The 24,475-nt window shown below is 36.6% G+C and overlaps 1 protein-coding gene across 3 annotated transcripts in view; it reads left to right on the forward strand.

Moving 5' to 3' along the window:
• Positions 1–24,475, forward strand: part of LOC136875064 (zinc finger protein 501) — a 77,121-nt gene that overhangs the window by 21,137 nt on the left and 31,509 nt on the right. For all 3 annotated transcript variants that reach the window (XM_068227973.1, XM_067148800.2, XM_067148801.2), the window contains exons 3-4: positions 4,628–4,708; positions 20,644–20,726. In XM_068227973.1, the coding sequence (XP_068084074.1) occupies positions 4,628–4,708; positions 20,644–20,726 (164 nt within the window). The remainder of the gene's footprint in view (positions 1–4,627; positions 4,709–20,643; positions 20,727–24,475) is intronic.

Consider the following 24,475-nt stretch of genomic DNA (forward strand, 5'->3'; position numbering starts at 1 on the left):
GACAGGGAGAAAGAGGTGATCCCTGCATAACACCTCTTTTTAGGCTTAAGGTGGCTGTCTTTCCAGTTACAGTTTCTATTTTTGTAGTGTTTCCTGTCTGGAGATTAACTATTAGTTCCTTTAATCTCAGGTATTCCTAATGTCCTCAAGGTCTCATGTAAATGAAGGTGCCCAATGTTGTCAGACGCCTTTCTGACATCTAGAAAAATCACTGTTTGATCAGTTTTGTTCAGTTTCGCGGAATTTAAAATCGAATCGAGTGTAGAAATATTGATATGTGTACCGGCTCAAGATATGAATCCCCGTTGTTGTGGATTAAAAGCAACGTATTCTCTCAGGCGTTTATCAAGAGCTCGCTCAATTACTCTCCTAACAACAGAAAATATTGTGATTGGTCTCCACTTTGCAATGTCATCAGGGTCACCTCCCTTGTGTATAAGAACGGTTCTTGCCTTTCTAAAACACGGTGGTACCTGTCCTGTTTGAAGCATACGAGTGTCTATTTGGCAATTATCTCAGAAGCGATGTCACTTTTAATAGCTCTAACGGATGTAATCTGGTCCACGTGAAGTGTCCACCGCAATTCTACTTGTTGCAAACTGTATTTCATCTTTAGATGTAACATCATTAAACATGTCATTGTAAACCATTTGTGTAGCTTAACTCACTTTTGGGGGATAATTTTCTCTCAGTGAATTATTTTCATGTCCTAATATTTCATGGAAATAGCCATATACATGTTGCGAATTAATCAGACATCTTTCATTGTTTTCATGAAGGACAGTTCTAACTGCTTTCCTACGTTGATTGTGGAACTGAAATTGTGTCAACTGATATAAATATTTACTTCGTCGTTTTTCTCTATCCCTATTAGCGGACCTTTGCGGATTTGAACTGTTTATATCCTTTTTCCGTATTAACATACGATTTCTTTTTACGCGCCTCGTAAAATTTCCTTGCTGGGTGTTTAGGCCCAGGCAAGAAATCAATTGCAGTGGATAGAAACTTTAGAAAGTCTTCTACAAATAAGAAAAATTCAGAATCATTGATGTCACCTTGTAGCCTTTCCCTCCATATCACCATTTGCTCTTGGTAGTACAAGTTATGTGTGTTTGTAGTTTTATTTCTTTTCTAGATTCATGCACTTGTTCTACAGATGTTCCTAAATTTATTTCAGTATTTACTTGGTGGTTCGATTCCCCAGCTGTCTGTCTATTCACTAGCCGTGTTCGGTGCTCATTCGGATGTGCTTTTGAGATATGAATATTGACCCCCCCCCCCAAGTGGACTTAAACAGTTGCCCGCAATGGTTACACACAGGCTGAGAGGAAATACTTTTGTCATTAGCTGAAACATTACTTCTGTTTGAATCATCCATCTCAATGCATGATGTGTCAGCAGAGGTATATAAACTTCGGTTAACCTTACTTACGTAATCACCAGCTGATCATTCAAGTGCTATGGTAACTAAGCACTATAAGTAAATAAACAAATATGGCTTCCCAGACTGAAGATGTACACACATTCAATTTGAAAAGGTTATATCAAATATACTGACGAAAACACAGATAACATAGTATTGTATAAAAATAACTAAAATCACAACCCTATTATGCTGAAGAATACATCACTTAAAAGATTAATCCTATAAAGACCCCATGCAATATCCTTGGCTCATGGGGAGGAGGAAAATGATGTTGGTGGTGAAATTACGCTTGAGGAAGTGGAAAGGATGGTAAATAAACTCCATTGTCATAAAGCGGCAGGAAAAGATGAAATTAGACCTGAAATGGTGAAGTATAGTGGGAAGGCAGGGATGAAATGGCTTCATAGAGTAGTAAAATTAGCATGGAGTGTTGGTAAGGTACCTTCAGATTGGACAAAAGCAGTAATTGCACCTATCTAGAAGCAAGGGAACAGGAACGATTGCAACAACTATCGAGGTATCACATTCATTAGTATACCAGCAAAGTATTCACTAGCATCTTTGAAGGGAGGGTGCGATTAGTCAGTGAGAGGAATTTGGATGAAAACCAGTGTGGTTTCAGACCACAGAGCGGCTGTCAGGATCAGATTTTCAGTATGCGCCAGGTAATTGAAAAATGCTAGGAGAGGAATAGGCAGTTGTGTTTATGTTTCGTAGCTCTAGAGAAAGCATATGACAGGGTACTGAGGGAATATATGTTCACTACACTGGAGGACTATGTAATTAAAGGTAGGTTATTAAAAGCAATCAAAGGCATTTATGTTAACAATTGCGCTTCAGTGAAAATTGACGGTATAATGAGTTCTTGGTTCAGGGTACTTACAGGGGTTAGACAAGGCTGTAATCTTTCACCTTTGTTGTTCGTAGTTTACATGGATCATCTGCTGAAGGGTATAAAAAGGTAGGGATGTATTCAATTAGGTGGAAATGTAGTAAGCAGTCTGGCCTATGCTGACGACTTGGTCTTAATGGCAGATTGTGCCGAAAGCCTGCAGTCTAATATCTTGGAACATGAAAACAGGTGCAGTGAGTTTGGTATGAAAATTAGCCTCTCGAAGACTAAATTGATGTCAGTAGGTAAGAAATCAACAGATTTGAATGTCAGATTGGTGATACAAAGCTAGAACAGGTCGATAATTTCAAGTATTTAGGTTGTGTGTTCTCCCAGGGTGGTAATATAGTAAGTGAGATTGAATCAAGGTGTAGTAAAGCTAATGCAGTGAGCAAGCAGCTGCGATCAACAGTATTCTGTAAGGAGGAAGTCAGCTTCCAGACGAAACTATTTTTACATCGATCCATTTTCAGACCAACTTTGCTTTACGGGAGCGAAAGTTGGGTGGACTCAGGATATCTTATTCATAAGTTAGAAGTAACAGACATGAAAGTAGCAAGAATGATTGCTGGTACAAACAGGTGGGAACAATGGCAGGAGGGTACTCAGAATGAGGAGATAAAGGCTAATTTAGGAATGAACTTGATGGATGAAGCTGTACGCATAAACCAGCTTCAGTGGTGGGGTCATGTGAGGCGAATGGAGGATAGGTTACCTAGGAGAATAACGAACTTTGTTATGGAGGGTAAGAGAAGTAGAGGTAGACCAATACGATGATGGTTAGAATCGGTTTCTAACTATTTAACCCTAGACTGGGCACGTTGGTTGTTTTTGTCAACCAGCACACGCTTTTACGCCGTAATTCCTAGAACTGTCAGCCTTTCATCACCTCGCAACTAATACCTTTGTTCTCACTCATGACCTTCAGTTCAGTCAAGTTTCTTCAACAGTGGAAGCGATACGTGTGTAATTATTTCGAGCGAACTCTTGGAACCCGATGCTGGTTGACAAAGTCAACTGCGCGCCTGGTTATGTAAGTAAAATTTATTTCCTTAAAATGTCCATTCCCCTGTACTTTTCAGGTAATTAGGCAAAGTCAGGCGTAATTACATGTAGTACATTTCTATTTTAGGTCTCGTTTTGTCAATGATAAAGACATACCTAACATTTTGAGCCAGTTGTCGGATGAAATAGTGGACTCTGCCTCAGAATTTTTGGATGGGGAGGAAGAAATTATAAACATATCCGATCAGGATCATAACTGTGATACGGAACAGGAGGCCGAAGCGGACAGTGAGATCTGTGCAGATGATGACGAAAGGGAATTTATCTTCGGGAGAGAAGGAGGAACAATGCGGTCCATGGCGGACTTTTCAAAACTTACTTCGAAGGTAAAAGCCAGGACCAGAAGGGGAGGTGAGGAAGGTATCAATAGAAATTGACTGTTTAATGCAGTTGATAAATACTGAGATGGCCGATGAACTATTATACTGGGCTAATTTGTACATTTCTAGGAAGTGGGAGGAAGTGAATTACAGCCGTGAGTGTGATGCTAAATTTGCGAACCACAGTGAAATTATGGCATTGCTCGGGGGATAACGTGTGAAAGATTTCTTGGACATGGAAACAAAGTTTATTTTTCAACCAGTAATTTTTTGCTATTATATCGGATCATTGCATTGTATAATTGTGCAAATATTAAAATATGACCATTATTTTAATTTCATTATGTATCTACTGCTTAACTCATTTTAAATAGGCGCAGTATTCATGTCCCTATCAGAATTAGTTCACGTGTTCAAGATTATCAATTTCAAGTACATTCATAATAATCACTAATACAAGTTTTTAATTTTATTTGGAGAATAACATTGAAATAAAAGATAAAATGCCGTTAAATGAAATGTTTATGTGATTGGAAGCCTGTGAACGACTGAAAACGTAACTGGTTGACAAAGCCCGGTAGTGTGACAGAAATTGGTGCACCCGGTCTAGAGTTAAAGATAAGAGGTATAGAACTAAATGAGGCCACAACACTAGTTGCAAATCGCGGATTGTGGTGATGTTCAGTAAATTCACAGAGGCTTTCAGACTGAATGCTGAAAGGCATAACAGTGTATTATGATAACGTAATGTATGTATGTATAAATATTGTGTAATAATTTCTGCTGGAAGAAGGAGCCCTTAAATTTCCAATCCACATGAGAGATTTTTCCTGAGTTATTGTGTCGAGATGGAACACATCTCTGTTTTTGTTATACTGCCAGTTGTGTCTGAAGATTGCTCTTAATACATTCATTTTTCTGCAGGAAAATTTTGAACTTGAGTCATCATTGACATGTTTGAAAGAAGAAATCAAACCAGAGTTAACTGAGCCAGGACCAACACAGGTAAACAGACTTGAATTAATCTATTTACCTGATAAGCTGTTGCCTGATAGTCGTAATTGTGAGAAAAATACTTTACAGATCTCAATGAAGAACCTCCCGTTTTTAAGACACAATTTACAAGTCCTTTGCAGAAATAGTAATTTGCTAAGTTTCCTTCCCAGTTTTTATATTTTCCTCAAGTTGTTCTGCTAGGTACTGTATGGCAGCTGCAAGGCCATACCCAGCAAATTTTCTCAGAGGTGTTTAAGATTGAAAGTGTGGCTTCCAAAAACAACAACTATAGTAAATAATATGTTAATTTACTTTCAAATAGATTTTACTGAAAGAGAAGTTTTAAATAGTTTTACAGCAGTGCCTTTTACAACTCAACTGGTGAAGTAGAAAGGTAAATTCACAGTAGTCCTGTGGGCAGAACATGCTTTAACATGTGCGTGCAGTGTAACAAAAAAGATTTCTGTCATTTGTTTAAAAAATGGAGGTAACAACATGGTTCATTGTAAGTATTAAAACTGTTCAGATGTTTGCTTCAATTTTTAAAAAATCTAGCAGCTTGATAACATGAAGATGTTTATATATGATTGTTGAAATTGTTTTTTTGTTGTGCAAAATGTATTAAGAACATTAAAAAATAATCTGCATACCTCACCAAAATAAAAATTTCCATTTATGTTTCTCAATACATTTGTTAACTATATTCATGGAGAAACATTTAAAGATGGCACAGATTTCATGGATTAAATTCAACTGTTTGTTCTGCAAATGCTTTTTAAAAAATACATATTTGTAATTTATTGTAGGCTATTTCAAAAGCCATTTAAATTTGTCAATTTTACTTTTATTTCGGAGGGGTTTTGAACCCCCCTAACCTGCCCCCTGAGTATGGCCTTGGACAGCTGGTATATTTTTAAGGCCCTCCTGTGCATAGTGTATGTGGCAGCTGGTTGGGATATATCTGGAGAAGTGCCAGTTCTGCCAAAATACCATAGAGACATGATTTCTCGTTTCATTATTTGCTACTCCAGTCATTGTACTTTTCTTACTTTTGTCTAAAATTAGGTATAAAATACACAGCAGGAAATATGTTTGTTTAACTTTTTCCTTAGTGAAGTTCAGATTGATGAATTCAGCTGATCATTGTTGTGTTGATGATATAGTTAATGACAGTTAACTACATTTAAAGCTTATACCATTTTCTGATCATTCATTGTTTACTCTGAGGGAGAGAAACATAAAAGTTTCTACACTTTCATGTCATTGTTTTCCGGGCTCGTAGGCCCCCGTTCAGGAGCAAGTGATCGTCCCGACGTTTCACTGAAGACTGCATTCGGCATTGTCAATATTGCAAGAAATCAGCTTGATTTTCCGTATCAAATCCTATTTACAATGAATTAAAAACAGTCAATTTCCACCTTTTTGATACATATATTTGCATTAACCAAATCAATTAATCATATACAGTACATGTTTCATTCCATTTGGAACAACTTAAGCTTTCTTACAACGCTTAGATGAAATTACAAAGTATTTATTTTCCTCAGAACATCTTAGTAAGTACCATGTTTTACTTAAAATTTACATGAATTTAAAAATTAAAATGAATTAAAATCAATGTGGGTGATTGATTGGGGTGGTGTTAAGGGAGGGAAAATGTATGTACTTATTTTAGCCTATTTTAAAAACTATATCTATTCATTTGAAGAGATGTTATAAAAAATGTTTTTGTTTCCTGGACTTTTTCACTTTGATATATGATATTCTGCTTGTCTACTAACAAAAAGTTTTTGAAAAATAATTTTCCTTTGTCACTGTACTATATTTTACAAGGCGAATGTTGTTTGTTTTAATTTTATAAAAGTGTCCCTTGAATTCAATTAATTCAGTATCCCTAAAGCTCTTTGATGTCATACTATTATTAAATGAGCTTCCCCAAAATCTTGTTGTTGACAATAGCTACTTCCATCTTGTGAGGTAATGATCATAAGTACCATGTTTTACTTCACAAGACAGAAGGAGAAACTGCATATCATGAGTCCTGAAACTGACACAACACATTGAAGATGTTTTTTTTCAAGAGACAACAAATTACGGGTTTGGTATTCATCAACTTGTCAGCGGTTTTGATATAGTCAACCACAGAAAGTTCTCCTGCAGAAACTGTATAATATCACCAAAGATTATCAACTCACCTGTATGGTAATAAACCTCCTTCAAAATAGAAGATTATTTTGTTAAATTTCAGGGGAAAAGAAGTAGGTAGAGTTCCCATGAGAATGGGTTACCTCAAGGAAGTGGCCTTGCACCATCTCTATTTAATGTTTACACCAATGACCAGCCTCTACCTGGTTGAATGGAAATTTTCATCTATGTTATTACTGCACAAGCTAGCCAGTTTAAGATTGTTGAATGAAAGCTGCTTATTCACTGGAAGAATTTACTACATATTACGGGGAGAAGCATTTGAAACCGAATCCTAACAAGACTCAAGTTTGCAATTTTTATCTAAAAATAACAGAGAGGTACTAGACCACTCCATATCTCCTGGGAAGGAGTCACTCTTGACCACTGTGCAAACCTAATATACTTCGGAGTGAGCTTAGATCATGCTTCAATATCAACTAGAAAGTGTTAGCTCAGAACAATGTGGTGTGGAAACTGATAAGTACCACATGGGGTGCACAGACCCTGAGGACTTCTTCACTTGCATTGTGTTATTCTGCTGCCAAATTTGTGTGCCCGGTATGGAATAGACACCAAACAGGTGAGCATCACTCGTAACGAGACTTATGGCCTACAACTTTGTCAAAATTGTACTGCCTCACTGGGATTGCACCTTCTGATGTCCATCGGAAGATAGCGGCAAAGAGCGGAGAGAAAAAATTTAACAAATCTGAATCTTACCCTCTGTATGATAGCCAGCCAGCTTTTCCACATTTGGCTTTGAGGAAAAATTTCCTCAGAACAACAGAGACTTTTGCAGGGACTGTACACCAAGCAGATACTATTATTAGAAATGATTCCAGTTATCCAGGTCAACATAAAATACAACATTTTACAGCTTAATGAATAGAGCTATAAATATACTAATGCATAAAAAGAATTATGTAAAGGAAATAAATATAATCCACCAGATTGCTTTTAACAATGGCTTCTCCAGATAATGTATTAATAGAATGATAAATAAAATGAAAATTAACTAGAAACAACTTTATTTATAGATAGAAAGGAGAAAAGAAATGAGCAATTTTGACTTTAGGAAATAAGCACTCTTATTAACTGGCTAAATTTTTCAAATAAAGGAACATTGTTTTCACACAAAGAATTTGTAATAATACTAATAAGATAATATTTCCTTCAAATGAAAATGTATAACTCAGGTATTTACAAATTGACAAGCCAAAAATGTAAGCAGCAATACATTGGACAGCCAGAAAGAAGTTTTGTTGTCAGATATAATGAACATGTTAATGCTGTTAAACATAGCAAATATTCCGCAATGGGAGTACACACTGTGGAATATAAGCATATATTACAGACATTAATAGTGACATGGTATTAATATATTCAGCACAAAAATGAAAAATCAGAAACATTTTGGAAAATTTAGAAATTTGTCTTGGACAGAAAATAATTTTGATTTAAGTTTAAATGAAAAAAATACTGATAGAAATCCGTTATATAAAGTAGTATTTTATTTGAAGATCTTGAGTGTATTTAAGAGTGATTTTCATTTAACATCATCTTAATATTAAATATTCTATGTGATAGTAGCTTTCTAGTTTGGATAAACTGGAAGTACTGGAAAGAAACTTCTTAGGTCCCATTAAAACAACAGAACAGTGGAAAATAGAAGTAATAAGGAAATATGCCAGAACACAGAAAATATAACAGAAACAATTAGGAAATGTAGATTGCTATTTTTGTTGACAAATCTATAGAAAGGATGAAAGCAGATTAACAAAACAGATATTAAAGTACCTTTGGAAGAAAGTCAACAACAAGCTGGTTACAGGAGGTAAAGAATGATTTAGAAATAAAATAAAAAAGAGGAAGCTATAGAAAGTGAGATATATAAAAGAAAGTTTTAAAAATGGAAGAACTGTGGGGAAGGAAGAAAAGGAAACCCTGTCCAAAGTGGTCTGTGGAAAGAATAAACATAGTCCAGAAAGAATCGAAGAGGAAACAACAAGAAAAGATGAAGTGAAACTGACACGTGGTCCCTAGCAGGCCTTATCGTAAAGAAGAAGGGAGTAGCTTCCTAATGTACCATTTTTCATTGTTAACCCATTGATATTGAAAATTTTGATATAATACTTCTTTAAATTGAGGCTAAAGAAATGAAAACTGTTAGAAATCTCTTATTCTTTGATGTAAGATTTTAATGATTGCTGATGAAGAGAATGTTTGTTGTACTGCAAACATGTTCGATGAATAAATAGTTTCATTAACAGAAATTGTTTGGAAAAGCTGGATTTAGCCATAACACTATTTTAAATTCTTTTTGTGAATTTAGATGAGTCAATACAGGAGTAAGTAACAGCACCTATTATGGTGAAGTTTATCAACAGTGACCACTTGTAGACTGAACCGGAGACCTTTGTTGGGATGAGGACTAGTTTTTGTCTAATGAACGATTGGAATTATCTTTGGGAACTCAAGTAATTGAAAAGAACAAGCAAGTGGCAGCTCAAGTTATATATATATATATATATATATAAAGATAAGAACACATAAACACAATAACAGAACAGTGTAGGAAGGTGGACACAAACAGAAAGAGAAAACTAGGAATGGCATTTTGTGAAGGTGCGGAGTTGTCTTTTCATATTCCCCCTTTTCTATTATTCTCACTTCCGATGCTGTCCAGTCTTATGCTTATCTTTGTCCATTTTCTGGTTCCTGTCTCCCTGTATATTAATGACATGATTTGACATTCATTTGTTCCTTTCCAAGACTGACATTTAGACAAGGGGAGAGATAATCCAGTGAGGATAGCTGCCCTAATACTAGGGAAACCACAAAGGTTTCGCCTACTCATGAATCAAACAACAAAAATTCAATTACATCTTTTTAACTGATATAGATTTCAGTTCCCACAGGGAACTTAAAATATTTGTCCTGAATGAGTCAATTCTTAATTCCATCATTATCTATTATTGGAAATTATAAGTTCTTCAAAAAATTCATTCTTTGTTGCAAGCATTTTGCAACATTCTGCCAGTTTGGGCTTATCAGTTGGTAAGAAGCACACCTGCCAGGATGTATTGCTAGTGCAGGTGCTAGACTAATTATATTGGAATAAATTTTCTTTATTACTCATTGAAATGTAAGGAATGATGATCACAGTATTCAGTATTTTCAGGCAGCTGCCCCTAATTGATTCTTTTTATTTGATTAACAATTACTTTAAGAGTTATACAGATGATTTTGTAGATTTTGGAGGAAATTATATCTCAGAACTTTATTTGATATCTTTTGCAAAACATTCATAGGAAGTAGAAACAGTTTGAAAGTAATAATTATTGTTCTGTGTGCACCAAGCATCACCCAAATAGTTTCCCAGTTGTTAATTTTATACACAGTTCAAAAAAAAATAGGGGAAGATGTTTCGTAATATCTGGTATGTGAACGTTAATTTGGTAGATGTGTTCCAATGGTTGTACAGCATTCCTTGAGAACTTAGCTATTCGGGGTATGTCAAATTGAAGTTATATTCCATCTGTAGGCGTAGCCATTCATTAAAATGTCAGGTGACCCCTAAAAGGAAAGTGAATAGCGGTGCTACTGTGTGTCGTTGTGAGGTACACAGACTACTGCGGTCATTTGAGCACATTGTACGTAAACCAGCACATCCCATGGGACATACTAACGAGGTTCAAGTCACAAGGCCCATCACCTTGTTCCAGGAAGGATGGACTTTTCATTGTGTTCCTGTGGATCTCAATGTCTCTCTATGAGTTATTAAACGCTCGTGGAATTGCTACAGTGAGACAGGCCAGTTCACAAGGAGGGTTGGACACAGTTATGGATGCATGACAACCCCACAGGATGACTGATATCTGCCCATCTGTGCGTTGCAATGTCATTGATAAACTGCCAGAAAACTGCAACAAGACCTCAGGAGGGTCACTGGAGTCACTCGGTCTGCCCAGACAGTAAGGAACAGGTTAGGATAAGTGTCCTTATGACCCAGACGTCCTGTTCCAGGGCCACATTTTATGCAGCAACTTCGTGCAGCTCACCTTCTGTTTTGTCCATACCCACGTCAACTGGCAACTTCAAGAATGGAGACCTGTATTGTTCAGAGACGAATCCAGGTTTCCCCTGACACAGCGTGATGGATGTCAACGTCTATGCAGATGCCGTGGTGAGCAGGACATTCCAAATGTTGTCCAGGAAGGCGACCGATTCGGACAAGTTTTTGTGATTGTATGAGGTGGCATCAGTATTGATGGCTGTACAGATCTTGTTGTTGTCCCTGGTAATCTTACCGTTGCAGGGCACATTGAGCAGATACCGCTACAGCATGTGTTGGTTACTGCATACTGTGTTGGCCCAGAATTTGTACTCATGCACGACAATGCCAGGGCACATGCAGCACGCATCACCAGAGCTGTCTTACGAGAACTGGATGTTAAAGAGATGGAATGGTGAACAGTGAATCCTGACCTTAATCCCATCGAGCATGTGTAGGATAGGCTTGACAGAAGTGTTCGTGGGCGTATTGTTCCACCATGGACTCTCCAAGACCTTCAACAGGCTCTCATTGAAGAATGGTACATGGAGCACTACACGTAGGTGCCAAGCTGTGATAAATGCTCCTGAAGCACTCCAACTGTGATAATAATCCACCCTGGAGGACTGTTATCACTTTGTTTTCACCCTTATTTGGACATTTCCATTTGTGTTCTGAAAATGAATGTGAATCAATTATTGTTCTTTTGTATACTTCAGTGGTAAAGAATAAAGGTTTAGTTGGCAATACTGTATGCCTGGGTGTGAGGTATTGTTTGTGGAGCATGGCATACGTTCAAAAACATGTTCCCCTCATTTTCTTGAACTCTGTACTTGTTTCGTAAGACACGAAAGCAAGGCTCGTGAAGCCTCTTGTTTTCTGTATCAGCTTCTTCATATTTTTTTCCATTTTGCTAAAATCTTTATGTCTGTACGGTAAGGGCACTTTCTGTTGGATTTCCTACAGATGACTACAATGTCCATCTCTTTCATTGAACCTTCAACTGATGTATAGGTTACATCTGTGTGTACTTCGAATGGTTTTGTATTTCTAATGCAGTCAGCTGAGTATATGGTGCCTGGAGTTTCTGAAGAGCTCCCCTTTGTTGCAGAAACCAAGCATGTGGGAAGGTCAAACATCTCGTTGTACTTACGGGAAGGGTTGTCTTGGATTGTGCCATGAACACTTTGGACTCTGACATTAATGCAAGAATTATACGACTTCACAAGCTGCCCACTGAGAATGAAGTCCTTGAAAAAAGTAAAATTAAATCATGTCATACACATTTTTGTGCGTTACGTTATTGAATGTATATCTTCCACTCCGAGAAGAGAGATGCATCTCTGCCTCAATGTGGTAATTGAGCTCTAGGTTAAGGTATATTAAACTGTTGGACTGCACTCAATGTAGTGGTATATATTAGTGTTTTGAAGAATATGTCATCACAGATCCTATGTCTGATAAATTTCATCCTTAAAGGTACACCTAGATAGAAATTTTGTCTTTCATCAATTGAAAATGAAAACTTAAACCTGTTTTCCAGTCAATGACCAGGTCAGGGATTGGGTGATTGAAGCTCCCAACTTGTGGCAAGGATATGAATAGTGCCGGCTGCCGAGGCCTGTCCCGCTCCTCTGGGGCAATGATTAATGACTGACAGATGAAATGAAATGCTAGTGTAGAGTGTTGCTGGAACGATAGGGAAAACCGGAGTACCTAGAGAAAATCCTGACCCACCTCTGCTTTGTCCAGCACAAATCTCACATGGAGTGACCGGGATTTGAACCACAGTATCCAGCGGTGACAGGCCGGCGGACTTCCGCCTGAGCCATGAAGGCTCTTCTCAACAGTTAAGGATATTAAAATATTGTTGTAATTGTTGTCTTCTTCAGTTTCCCATTCATAATTGCTATTGCATTTGTTTTTTTTGTTTTTTGTGCACTAAGTTAAATTACCAAGTGAGTTGACTGTGTGGTTTGGGGCACACAGCTTTGAGCTTGCATTTGGTTATAGTAGGTCCAAACACCTGAAGATGGTTTTTTGTTGTTTCGCATTTCTACACCGAAGAAATGCTGTGACTATACCGTAATTAAGGTCACAACGACTTCCTTCCCACTCATGGTATTTTCCTATTCCCTTGTGTCCATAAGATCTATCTGTATTGGTGTGACATAAAGCAGAATGTAAAAGAAAACTTAAACAATATATAACCTTATGCAAATATGGCATTTATTTCATGACCTTTTTCTTGTCTCTTTTTATTCTTGCTACAGTAGCACCCTGTTTTAACGTGCCCGCTTTTAAGGATTTCCCACTTTTAATGAAGATTTTCGTAAGGCCTAGCCAAATCTCCTTAAGCACAATTTAATTTAAACCCACTTGTAATGAACCCTGACATAAGGAAAAGTCTGTTTTTAAGGAATATATTTCACTTAGGTTATCATCGCACATCCCGTTCAAAAAAAAAATTGTGGCAAGATAATTTTTTTTAAACTGCATTTACATTTTTACATTTAAAATTCCTTTTTTCACGGTCAGTGTCATACACACACATACAGAGGTAGCAAAAGATACAGTGTGAACCCCACATAAGGTAAACTTGTGTGTGGACTTCAAGAATACAATACTTGGATTATGTACATCGTGGCATCTAGTAAATAGCATGTATAAAATCAGAATTTGGGGTAATGTTGTAGTGATTTTATGGACTGTTTTCATGCATTTGGTGTTACAAGGAGGAAGCTGGAAATGATAGGAATGGGTTAAGGAGAAGGTTGGTTTCTTAGTAGAGAGAAATAGTGTGCTAGTTGATATAAATATTATAATGGAAATTTATAAGTTGGTTTACTTTGTAATAATTGTTAATGAGCCATGTGAATAGCTTTTTCATCAGGGTGTTCTGGTCACCACTGATCACACCTGCAGGTAATGTATTGTATATCCGTGGCTCTTTGACCAGTAAAGTGTTCCCGTATGGAATACTTATTCCAGTTGTGTCTTGCAGTTTAGTGGAAATTTGTAACTTGTGTTCTCTGCATGTACAGGGTCACTGACTGCACAAATAGCTGCTGTATGCTTTGCTGGAACAGTTCATATGTTGGAAACTTCAGTGGCCTTTTGTACATGACTTTCAGTATGTTGTTCTGGCATGTATTTATCTGAGCCAAGTGTGAATCAAGTATTTCACACAAACTGTTAATTCCATATTGCAGTATTGCAGGCAAAGTATACAGATTTCAAGGTTTTTGCTGAAATAACATTTCTAATTCTCTAAAATATATAAATAAGCTTCAGAAGTTTAATGATCAAATTTGATGTGTGAAAATTCCATTTCAGATAAGTATAATTATCCTTAGGTATGTAACAGTAACATTTATTGACTTCTGTAAAGTATAACAGTTGCACCTTTCAGTATTGTTGCAAGTGTGTGTCTGGAGTTAGTGTTAGGTTGTCTGAGGGTTGCATTGTTTTATTATTTGAGAAGCAAAGGAATTTTGTTTCATTTTCGTTTAATGTAAGCAGGTGGTTGTTTAGCCATTTCTGAACTATGGATAGGGTTTCCTGAGCTCTGTTGAAGGTGTCCTCCCAAGTTTCACCCGTGACTGTGACTACCGTGTCATCAGCGTATGAATTATTTTTGCATTACAGTTTAATACACACAGATCATTGATATATAACAGAAAAAGAATTACTCTGATATTTACTTGAGCACTCTTATTTACGGTATCACTGATTCTTACCTTTTGTATTCTGTTAGAAAGAAAGCTTTTAATCAGATTTTGAGAAATTCCACAAATGCCTACTTTTTCAAATTTTCCAAGGACTATATTGTGGTCTACGGTATCAAATGCCTTTGTTAAATCCTGCTTGAAACTTGCTTCAAATGTTTATTAACTTCCGTTTTCACATAATCTCAGTCCGAAGTTAACATGTTAAATTTAAGCTCTCCTTTGGCGATGTGTGGAACCATGATAAATTGGCGTAGCCTTTGAAAATTACTGTTATCAGCAAGCAGCAGTCACTGTCATGCTAGATGCTGTTGGCTAGTCATGTCCACTGAACTGTAGGCAGTACCGGGATGACAGCCGTATGGAAGCGATGTGCCTTTTCCGGCGAGACTAGCTGTACGGCCTGGAAGCATGACTGACATACGCGTACATCCCGCGAGATACAAGTAACTTCACGAAATATAAACATTTAGGTGGAAGGACTCTTGCAAATTTCACGTGATTTACAGTGAAATATATATTTTAGAAGATTAAATGCAATTATAAACTGAAAAAGGCTATGGTTATTGAGCAAAATGAAGATGTATTGTAGAAAAAATTACGGAATAAGTAGAAAGTTGTGCCTTCCGTGGCTTACGCTGCCTGAATCGTCACCGATAGACCCCAAGTGTAAGCATACGAAATGTAGAGCTTTTCAAGCTCTACAAAAAATTCCACGAGGGTATATTCTTATCTCCAACCTTTTACAGCGATTTTAGTTCATAGTCGGTGGCAAAAAAACCTTTTCAAATAAATACATAAATAAATAAATACCGGTAAATAAATCAATAAATAGAGATTTTTCTCAAATTTTATGTATAAATAAAGTGCCTAACCTCCTCTAGAACTCACTGAGGATTCAAATAATCTTTAAAATACATAATTTGCATGAACGGTTCAGGAGTTAGGACTGCTTTTGTCGGAGTGGGCCATTAGTTAACCTTTGTATCCAGTATTCGGGAGATAGTAGGTTCGATCCCCACTGTCGGCAGCCCTGAAGATGGTTTTCCGTGGTTTCCCATTTTCACACCAGGCAAATGCTGGGGCTGTACCTTAAATAAGGCCACGGCCGCTTCCTTCCCGGTCCTAGCCCTTTCCTGTCCCATCGTCGCCATAAGACATATCTGTGTCGGTGCGACGTAAAGCCAATAGCAAAAAAAATAGTTAACCTTTAAAAAATCATTAACTTCATATCGTACATCAAAGCTGCGACACTTGTTCAATCAAATTTTTAGCATCCGCAATAATGGCAGTCGATAATCTATATAAATAAATATATAAATAGAACCGTTTGTCTGTACACTGACTATTTTGGCGAATTTTCCGTACAGTTAGCCGTTTCAGGTGTAATAATTACCTTCTGCATATTTTTTAGCTTTGTTGTCTGTTTATAACTTGAAAACTATTGGATATACTTTTACCAAACTTTATATTTAGAATCCACCTGCCGTGGGTAGGTTTTAGGGCCAATATTGTTTCTAACTCCGTGAACTGACTGACAAAATATACACAGTCGAAATAGAAATTAGCCTGCCTTAATGGAAATTAATTTCTGAACCTTTTTTCTCATGTGCATCATTTCGATACAAGGATGAATAAGGGAGATATCATTAATGGACCGGTTTTCTGTATACATTCCATCGGACTCAACTCAAGAGAGGGGTTTCTTATGAAGCATATTTCTTACAACTTGAAAACTAATGAAGATATTTCAACCAAACTTCATATATAGCATCCACCTGTCCAAACGTAAATTATCAGGTCCATACCATATCAAATTCCCGGAATAGGCTGGGGGTTTATAGGGAACCGAAACAGTGATTTTACTCTCCCACAATATATAGAAGACCAGCCTGACTGGAAATTAACCTACCTTGAGGGAAATCTATTTCTAATACTTTTCTCATGTGCATTTTTACAATAGTAGGATTAATAGGGAAGATATCATTAATGGACGGTTTTTCAGTACAAGTCCCACCAGCTTAAAATCAAAAGTGGCTGTGGGTAAAGTTTATTTCTTATAACTTGAAAACTACTGGTTGTATTTCAACCAAAATTCATGTTTAGCATCCACCTGTCCAAAGGTAGGTTTTTAGGTCCATAACATTTCAAATTCCCTGTATGGACTGGGGGTCTATAGGGAACCGAAATAGTGATTTAACTCTCCCACAATTTTTACAAGATCAGCCTGAGTGCAAATCAACTGACCTTGATGGAAATCCATTTCTAAAACTTTTTCTTATATCCATTTTTCCGATAGGAAGATTAATAAGGGAGATATCATGAACTCACAGCAGGAGGGCATCTGCTGTTTTAATCATTAATCTCCACATCGACTTTGACTGGCAGTAGGAATGGGAACCTCTTTCAACTCTTTTGTAACTAGCATTATAAGGAGGGACTACCATTGCAATTAATAATTCCCTTCTCGGTTTTTCAGGCTAAGTACGGCGGACATAGCACAAAAGCTGTTGCATGTACAGCAGATTCCTTGTCTATATAAATAATATTGTATTGACCGTGTGTCCGTACATTGACCTTTTTGGTTAAATTTTTGTACAGCTATCCGTTTCAAGTGTAATATTGACTGTCTGCATATTTGTTAGCTTTAGTTTCCTGGAAATCCTCGTTTTTAACCCCCTTGTTCTCCTGAAGCAAGATTGAGGCACAGTCTGCCAGACGAACTAGAAAATTGAAATTTTGCAAAGTTATATATCTTAGACTATAATAAACGGAAAAGCTTCCTAGATCTTTAAATATTTCATTTTCACCCCAGAAAAGTATCGGAATATTAAGGCAATTTTAATGTCATTGCAGACCTTTGTTTCAAGGTATTTCACGACTAAACGGTGAGTCATATTACAAAACGGATGGCACAATCTCGGTTCAATTTGGAGTGATGTACAAATTTGGTCCTACAATGTTTTGTCATTTCTCTATTCCTTGTATGTTAGATTTGTCTCTATTTCTTTAAAATACCTACATTTTGCTCTTTGTATACGTATATTTCATAGTTCGAATGGGATGGGATCCTCTTTCAACCCTTTCGTAACTAGCATTAGTAAGGAGGGACTACCATTGTAATTAATAATCCCCTTCTCGATTTGACTGTCAAAAGTCAAGGGAGCATGCAGTTTTGTTCAAAACTTCCCTAGCCGATTGTGTTTGGGAGTAGGCAAGCATGCCTGCCATTATAAACAAATTTACCCATCTAACATGTGACCAGCATTAGGCATAGTAGCCTTGCTATTATAATGGAAGCTCACCAACTCGGTGTGACTGTTATTAAGAAAAGGGGCCTCTCATTATAATAATAGAACAACTCAATTTTGACTGTCAGTAGGGAGGTGCCTGCTGTTATAATAAGAACTCCTCAACTGTAATCTGTCTGAAAGTAGGAAAGGGTGCCTGCCATTGTTGTAATGAAAACTCCCCATATCAATTGTGACCATGCATTACGTGATGGGGCCTCTCATTATAAAGAAAACATTCCTGTGAATTGCAGTAGGCAAGTGAGCCTGACATTATCACAAATCCGCAACTCGCACTGTATATTGGAGACAGCGTATGGGAACCTTCCTTTGCTTTTTCTGGATAACGCTAAGAGACATGCCATTTAAAAAAATATTCACTGCATGTATAGTCATTTATTTCGATTGCCGTATACAATGTAGAATACCGTAGCGAAGCACGAGTGTATTTCCTAGTAATAATAATAAATTTAAAAATGTATGAATAAGCCCATAATGAAATTAAATATCCTATGTCCAGTCATCATCTGAAAAATACTAACGGCAGTTAAATAGTTATGTGTCCAGTGAGGTCAGCTGCCTTAACCTATACCCACAGAGCTGTTAACACTGGCTAGGCATTTCCGTCTCGCAGCACCAGTCGCTGCTTAAGAATCACGTGCAGCGCTTAGACTGAACAATATCTGCGGCTGCATTCACTGTTTTTGTCCCTGTGTTGCAAGTTGTGCTACGAGTTACGTTTGTTTATGTGATGTGTTGTACTGCAAGTTACAGGCGACTACGTTGATTGTGGCTACTAAACATAAGAAGCTGACTCTTCAACAAAAGGTCAACATCATTAGTAATGTTGAAAGGGATAGCCAGGTACCTTTGTCACAGATGGCAAAAAAATATTACTTGGCATCCTCTATGCTGTTTGGCATCATGAAGCAGAAAGGAAGCAATTCTGACCGCGCAAGTCGAGTGCGGTTCTGGGGCAAAAATACAGAAGAAAATTAATTCTTCGCTGTACGAAGAGCTTGAAAACATTTTCATGAAATGGTTCATGGGAAAAATGAGGGAGTTCGTTCCAATTGACGGGAGCATACTAAAACAAAAATCTCGAGAAGTCGCACTTAAGCTGGATTTGGTCGATTTCCATGCTTCTAATGGCTGGTTTGACCGTCGTAAAAAACGGCCAAAACATGTACGGCGATAGTGCGGAATTTAACGACGATACAGTTGTGTACTGGAAAAAGATTACGTTACCTTGACTTCTTGAAGGATATGATGCTAAGGATATTTTTAATGCCAATGAAATGGGAGTGTTTAAAATTTGCTCCCGTCCAAGACATAAATGGTGTTCGCAGAGAAAAATGTCACGGAGGCAAAAGAGTAAAGAAAGACCAACAGCATTGTTATGTGTTAACAGCGTTAACTAATAATTGGAAAATTTAAGAATCCAAGAGGCTTCAAGAACACCCGTACACTTCCATGTTAATATGATTTTGACAAAAGTACGCGTTTGACAATGGAGATATTTCTAAAATATTTAAGAAGCGTGGATGCTAAGATGGGATCAGCAGGAAGGAAGATAGTGCTGGTGATACTCAGATGTCCAGCTTATCCTTCAGATACATCTTTCCTGCAGAATATCAATGCTTTCCTTTCGTCCTATTTGCACTCGTCACCTGCAGCATTTGTACCTTGGCATTATTCATTCTATGAAAGTAGAAAGGCCTTGGTTCAAAGAGCTATTTCTTTTCTTGGATGAAATGAGGAAATGTTATTGAATATACTCCAAGCCATGCACATGTTTGTAGCAGCATGGCAACTGGTCACAACAGACACTATTCAAAACTGCTTTGGCCATGCAGATTTTGGTGGCATTTCAGAATTTTTTAATGAAGATGACACTACTCATGACATTAGCAAAGGCTGGGAGGATTGTATCAAAGGACTCAAGTGCCACAACATTCGAAGAATTTGTTACTTCTGATGATTTCTTATCCTCTGCACCACAGATGGATGTTGGAGACCTTTGTGATGATGCAAAAAGTCAAAATACTGAAGAGGAAGAAGAAGAAGTGGATCCAGCAGAGCCAACTTTTGGAGCAGCAGTGGAGGGACTGGATATTGTCTGCCGGTACTTCTCCTCCTCAACATTGATGAAGATCTCATCAACAGTCTCAACCAAATTGACAGAAAACTTCTTGCCGTGAGACATCTGGGCAAGGGAAAGCAAACTGCTGTACTGGACTATTTCAGAAAGTGAAAGTTCTCATTGTTCTCATGCACTATTTTTCACAAATCTCTTTAAATTCATGTTAGGTCTCTGTTCCTTCAATTTAAAACTGCAAGTAATACCTGTTTTTCTTTTTCTTCCTGTAGGTTCTGCTCCCAAAGGTTTGTTATGTCTGCTGTTTTGCAAATATTTTCTATTATTCTTGTGTTAATTTGAGTTTTTCAGTACAGTATTAATATGTTCATTTATTATTTCTTGACATTATATTATTTAAAGACATAAATGCATAAATGTATTATTATTATTTCCTTTGATATATTGCCAGTTTTCTTTGAACCTCCTTTTGAGGAAAACCCCTTTTTAAGGAAGAAATTTCAAATCACCCTGAGATTTATTAAAAAGGGGTTTGAATGTCTTGTCCTTATTTATCTTAAATTACTTTTCTTATTTCCTGTTTATAGCCTGCTGCGATCATTAAGGATGAGATAATCGTAGAAGAACAAACAGTTGATCAACTAGTGCCATGCTTCAAAAAAGAAAGCAGGTAAGTACAGTTTCGTTTTACTCCAACATGGAATCTATTGTATTCACTAGCTCCCTCTCTGGACCGGTGGTAGAGTATCAGCCTCTGGATCCACAGCTCTTGGTTTTAAGCACAGCAGTGGTAGTCTGATTTTTGAAGTGTGTAGAAAAGAGACCCAGTCAAAACTTAATGTCATATGATGTCGGCATGCAAAATATATTGCCTGACATATTTACCCAGTAGAATAGTAAGATTGACCCTTCGTGTGATGTGTACAATTTGTATAATTTGGTGGTAAATATTTAATTTATATAGAATTAAATCATTCCATTTATTTAAAGAGTGCTTTTTTGTTGACGTTATCCATATTAATTGCTTGATGAAATTTGTAGATATGTGAATGGAATTTTACTATACCAAATGATTGTTTATTGCCTATAGCAACTTCTTGCTATCAAAGAGTACACCACAGTCAAGTTCTACTTATCACATTGAAGTGGTATGAAGTGGGTATGTAACAAACCTGTCAATAAGAAGAATATTAGTAGAGTTGAATTTAGTGAAAGCTGTTGCTTTCCTCATGGAATGTGTGATCAGTTGACAGATGACAAAATAGAACACTCTTGAAGTGTCTGAGTTGCAATGAACGTTCATAAGTGGTATTTCCTATTGGCAGGCTGAAGAAACTTTACATGTGCAAGAGTTGTATGAATTAATATGCAGCATCAAGCAAGGTATAGTTAATCTAAAAAGCAGGAGTAAGGAGAAAGGAAAATATCATCCAACTCTTTGGATTCAGTGCATAAAAGTCTGGAAATAAATACCAAATTAATAAAGCACTTACAGACTGCATAAACCAAATAAAAGGATTCAAACTTGAAAATACCTTGTTAAGGAAAAGCAGAAAGGAAGATGTATGAAGTGAATGAAATATGTTGGAGATCTCTGGATTTCCAAATTTTTCTGAAAGAAGACCCTTATAATCTGGTAAAGAAAATTGGACCAGCACTTAATATCAATATGAATGAAGAGATGATTGAAACCTGCTGCCAGTTGAAGAAACCATTTCATCGATAATCTCCAGCTGGCATTGTGATAAAATTTATTAGACAAAAAAAGGCATATTTATTCAAGGAAAAAACGTGAAATGAGATTGAAATACTGGGCATCTGGGTTATACAGCGAGTGATCCTATTTATATTAATTATAACCTGACACCCCGAAGAAGGCTATGTTTTACACAGGCAGCATTCAGCAAATTGCAGGTTACCAAATTGCGAAAAAGGAGAGAGATAAGTCACATTGTGATTTAAAATGTAAGGATCCAAATATTATAATTTAATCATACTGACTGCAAGGATGGTTACATGCTCAGTCTATAACCAGAATATTACCAAGATACATGAATTCTATTTTGAGTGTTTTCTGTACATATGATTGGAAACTTTTGACTGAGGCCTGGCCATATAATTCAGTGCAACATTCAGACTTACAGTATTTGATAATTATCATAGTATGTTAAGAAAAAAATAGCAGTGGGAGGCTGGGGGTATGGGAGATTGATTATGGTAAAGAATGGTTTTAAATATAATAAAATTAGTGTTGAAAAATTATGGAGCTTTTGGTGTTAAGTTTATGTTGTATTATGAGGTTCAGTCTTCTGGTTTTGGTATAATTTTCTTTTTCAAACTTGCATGAGCTGATTCCTTTCCTACCATACTTTTTTAACTTCCAAATATCACTGCCTGAATTAAACCATCAAGGAAGTGGAGGTCTTTTGTTTTGATTTATAATGGCAACAGTAAGTACATTTCTTCACAGAAGTAACTTACTGCTCTGACATTATTAAATAAAATGTTTAGTTCCTCCAAAGTGATAACTTTTAACTTTGCCTACATAGTAGAAAAATCTGTTGTCTAATTGTAGATAAAATCTGAAGAGAACATTTTCCTTCTGGTATGATCATCACAGGATTTTAGTTCATTATATAATAATGCCAGGGTGAGTGGTTCTGATAGTTGAGGTGCTCATCTTCTGACCCAAACTTGGCAGGTTCAATCCTGGCTCAGTTTGGTGGTATTTTGAAGGTATTTAAATACACCTGTCTCGTGTCTGTAGATTTACTGGCATGAAAAAGGAATCCTGCAGTACTAAATTCCAGCACCTTGGCATCTCTGAAAAACTATAGAAGTGGTTAGTGGTATACAAATCCAATAATGTTCATATGGTTCATACTGCGTGCAAGGAGCATGATATAACTTATCTTGTAGAAAACCTGAACTAAGGCATATAGGTGATTAAAATATGTTTTGTGAGGCAATGCCTATGTGATGTCAATTAGAGCTACACTTGCACAGAAGATGGTTGCTTTTTTCATCAGTGGTGAAATAAAAGATAAATTCTTCATATGTGGGGCCATTATAAACAGAGACAGCAAATAAATCTATGAATGTAAAAACAAAAGACATTCTCTTGGTGGAAGAAAAAAATGTGTATACATGTGGAAATAAATGTCATTTGTGTAACATAATGTAATGTATGAGAAAAAGAATATATAGATTAACTAATAATCAATACACAATATAATCTAAAAAGATTATTCATCTAACAATAGTGGGCACTCAACCACTTAAATAGTATTACTAGCACATAAACACATTGGAAAGGAAATCCTGAATGTAATACTGACATGTATCTTGATTGAGACAAATAAAAGAAATACAAAACAAAATATTGGAGTTCTTTGATAAAAAGGTCATGGTGTAATTGCAGTGCATCAAAACTGAGTGCCTCTGCGAGGCTATGCTATGGTATTTTGGATCTCAGACTCCTGTGCAATGTAACTGGTGGGAGCAAAGTTTGCTCTTCTAAAATGTTGTACCTTTCTGGCGCAGTTTTGCTATTCTCCATGTTAACTTAACTACCTTGTAATTATCACAAGTTTTGTACCAGATGTTCGGTCTTCTATGTCCCCGATAATATCAGAATTGACAAGCTCATTAATATTGTTTGTTATTCATTCTGATTCATTATTTCTCAATTTTAGAAAAGGAAAGAAATAACATTTCCCAAATTTGTTATGTTAAATTTTGCTCTAGATAATTCTTTGTTCTGCCATTCATCCCAGGCACTTCTTATTCCTCAGTGAGCCATGGAAACTCCATAACAGTAATAATGAGGAAATAAATTGTTTAATATATTTGTTATAAAATATAAAAATGTATAGACTCTGTCAAGAACAGTATAAGTATGAAAGAAGACTGTACTGGGATACAATTACTAAAGTGGAGAGGAGGAAGCAGTAGCAGTGGTGGAGAAATGCCATCAACACACCAACCTGGAAGGAGCTGGACAAAGGGAGATGAAAATGATGAACATTTTGATGTTGTTGACAGAACTTCACAAAGAAATTTACAAACTATGGCAGATTCCCTTTCTATTGTTTACCTAGCTTGTTCTTAAACATTTTCAAAGAACTGCTGGGAGTGAATACTTCTCACTTGTACTAGAGGATGCTTGTCATCCTTTATTATGTACTGAACTAAGAAGATCTGATGATCATACCAGAAGGAAAATGCTTTCTTCAGTTTTGCCTACAATTTAAAACTCATTTTGCTACTCTGTCTGAAATGTTAAAGGTAATCTTTACCAAGGAACTCAACAATTTACTTAACATTGGCAGAGCCGTATGTTATTTCAGTGTACAAATAAACTCGCTGTTCCATGTTTGTATTACAAATCTAAACAAAAGCTGTAGATTTCTTTGTTGG

The sequence above is a fragment of the Anabrus simplex genome, chromosome 5 (assembly GCF_040414725.1).
Source record: "Anabrus simplex isolate iqAnaSimp1 chromosome 5, ASM4041472v1, whole genome shotgun sequence".
NCBI lineage: Eukaryota > Metazoa > Arthropoda > Insecta > Orthoptera > Tettigoniidae > Anabrus > Anabrus simplex.